The sequence below is a fragment of the Thunnus albacares genome, chromosome 22, assembly GCF_914725855.1.
Source record: "Thunnus albacares chromosome 22, fThuAlb1.1, whole genome shotgun sequence".
Taxonomy (NCBI): Eukaryota; Metazoa; Chordata; class Actinopteri; order Scombriformes; family Scombridae; genus Thunnus; species Thunnus albacares.
Window position 1 is genome coordinate 21,322,467 of NC_058127.1, and position 2,248 is coordinate 21,324,714.

The following is a 2,248-nucleotide window of genomic DNA, read 5'->3' on the forward strand; positions in this document are numbered from 1 at the left end:
GATGCATTGTTTACAGATTTGTTTCAGCATCAGATCAAATTATATGAATTAATTGATTTATAAATTTCTCAAAACATGACCTGAGAAACTCATTTTTCATTGGTAGTCAGGATTATGTTAAAATTGTATAAAAGGACACCTAAAAAAAAACCCTCGTGATCAAGGCATATAATACTGTAGGCCACAATAGTCTGCTTCGTGCTATGTTACCAGGTGTGTAACTCCCACTGGTGAGACTGGGCTATCCTTGGGTTAAATTGGGACTGAAAAAAACTCAAAAGAAACATATGACAATATACTGTAAACACAGGGAATAGATAACATTACCCAGATTATTTAAAGTTTTTTTTTAAAGATTATTTAAAGTTCCTTGCAGCACCCAGACTCTTTAAAGTATCTAAGTTGTCCGTCTGAGCACCCGGAAGATCAAAAGAACACTTCGCCTCTTTACGCTGAGACCACGCTTGCTGGAGCACAGTTCAGTTACAGACATAGCAGTGGTGCAGTCCTACCATATGCACAAAGATGAACTTCACCTTGGTAACGACTTTGCTCTGTAAGCATATCCACCAGATTTTTACTCAATATAACAATTAACTTCAATACAGTAACCTACCAGCACTGAAACTTACAAAATACTCATTAATAACATAATATGTGTTGTTTGGTTCTGCTGAATAGCTAGCCTATGAATAAATGACTTGATGTTTGTTTCAGGTTGTATCGCTGCCTCTCTTTCTGAGTTTTACACTGTGGAGGTCCAGCCTGGTGAAGACGTCACACTGCTGTGCTCCAACTTTTCCAGTGTTCCCAGCCACATACACTGGTTCAGACTGGCCAACAGATCCAACACCAGCTGCATCTCCTCAATGTTCAGCCCTGATTCCAATGTTTCATTTTGTGATGGATTTCAAAATCGCAAATTTAATATGACATCCAACACCACTGCCCTCTTTCTCAAGATCAAACAAGTGGATTTATCTGACTCTGGACTGTATTTCTGTGGATTTAAAACAGATGGAAACCCAGTTATTGTCAGTGCAACATATTTAAAGGTTCAAGGTAAGGCTCTTTTCTGTCTTTTAACTGAAAATAAACAGATATGTTCCCTGTTAGCTGCTGTCAAAATAAGGACTGAGCCAGTAGAGGTAACACACTATACAAAAAGTTTAATATAAATCACCTCTCTTGTAGAAGTGTTTGATGGAATAAGCACGCTGATGAGTGCGATCCTGGTTGGTCTGACTGTTTTCCTCCTTCTAGTCATCATTGGTCTGGTTGTCAAAATAAGGAAACTTCATACAGGTACTTGTATTTGGTTTTAATTAAGTTAATGAAGTTTACAAATGCAAAATGTTGTGTTTGCCTAAATGTGTTAATTTAAAAAAATATTTGATTAAAAACCATTAACTGATCAGTTTTACTCTTTCCATTATTTAGCTCAAACTGAGGGACAGAATCCACAACACAGTGAGGTGATCGAAGTCTATTTTTATATGCTGTCTGGTTCATTTATCAAATCACGGTTTTATTTTCTCTCACAAACTCAGCTATGTGAGATGAGTGACGGTAAATATTTTTATTTACAGAATCTGGGCTCTGATGCCCTGAACTACGCAGCGCTGAGTTTCCATCCAAAAGCAAAAACTAGGAGAAGGCCCGCATCAGAGACAGAGATGGAGACAAATGTTATTTATGCTGCCACCAGATAGACTCAGCAAACAACTGAAACTGAACGCTGACTGGAACTGATGCTTTATTAAATCCATCTTGTTGGGGTTTTATGTGGGTGGCAGATGTTACCATCAATGTCAATAAATTAAATTTTCTAATAAAGATTCTATATTCACTCAAGTTGTGCTGATTCATGTAAATCTCCTTTACAGTGTAAAGTGTGTTTTAATTCTTACTTTCCAGCCAAAATCCCTTTCTTACTTATTTTATCTGCCTTAGATCTCACTCTGATATGATTGTGTTTTATAGAAGAGGAGCCATTAAAAACACTGATGAGTGTGTAGATTAGAGTTACAGAAAATGGAGGTCTGCAGCAGTGGAGTAGTGAGTGATGTACCAACCACTTTGTCAGAAAGACAGCACAGTGTGGTCTGAGCACAACCGAGATGAAAATCATGAGGCCTGCTGCAGTAAGTCACAACTCTGCAAGAATAAGTCTTGCAAGGATGCAGTTGTTTTCGAAAACACACAATCACAAACCTGAAACTGAATTTTTGCAGCCTGGAAGCTCGTA

General features: G+C 37.7%; 1 protein-coding gene across 1 annotated transcript; it reads left to right on the plus strand.

Annotated features, from left to right (window-relative positions):
• The first annotated feature begins 637 nt into the window (after window positions 1-637).
• On the plus strand, window positions 638-1,924 carry LOC122973291. The gene is made up of 4 exons (XM_044340701.1): window positions 638-1,062; window positions 1,195-1,305; window positions 1,441-1,475; window positions 1,590-1,924. Exons 1-4 carry the CDS (start codon window positions 705-707, stop codon window positions 1,710-1,712), a joined length of 627 nt encoding a protein of 208 aa, XP_044196636.1. The 5' UTR covers window positions 638-704; the 3' UTR covers window positions 1,713-1,924.
• The last annotated feature ends 324 nt before the right edge of the window (window positions 1,925-2,248 follow it).

Bases quoted from the DNA above. Each gene is read 5' to 3' on its own strand.
- LOC122973291 (XM_044340701.1), top strand. From the start codon at position 705: ATGTTTGTTTCAGGTTGTATCGCTGCCTCTCTTTCTGAGTTTTACACT. The intron at 1,063-1,194 runs GTAAGGCTCTTT...CCTCTCTTGTAG, and splicing joins AACATATTTAAAGGTTCAAG to AAGTGTTTGATGGAATAAGC. The intron at 1,476-1,589 runs GTGATCGAAGTC...TTTTATTTACAG, and splicing joins AGAATCCACAACACAGTGAG to AATCTGGGCTCTGATGCCCT.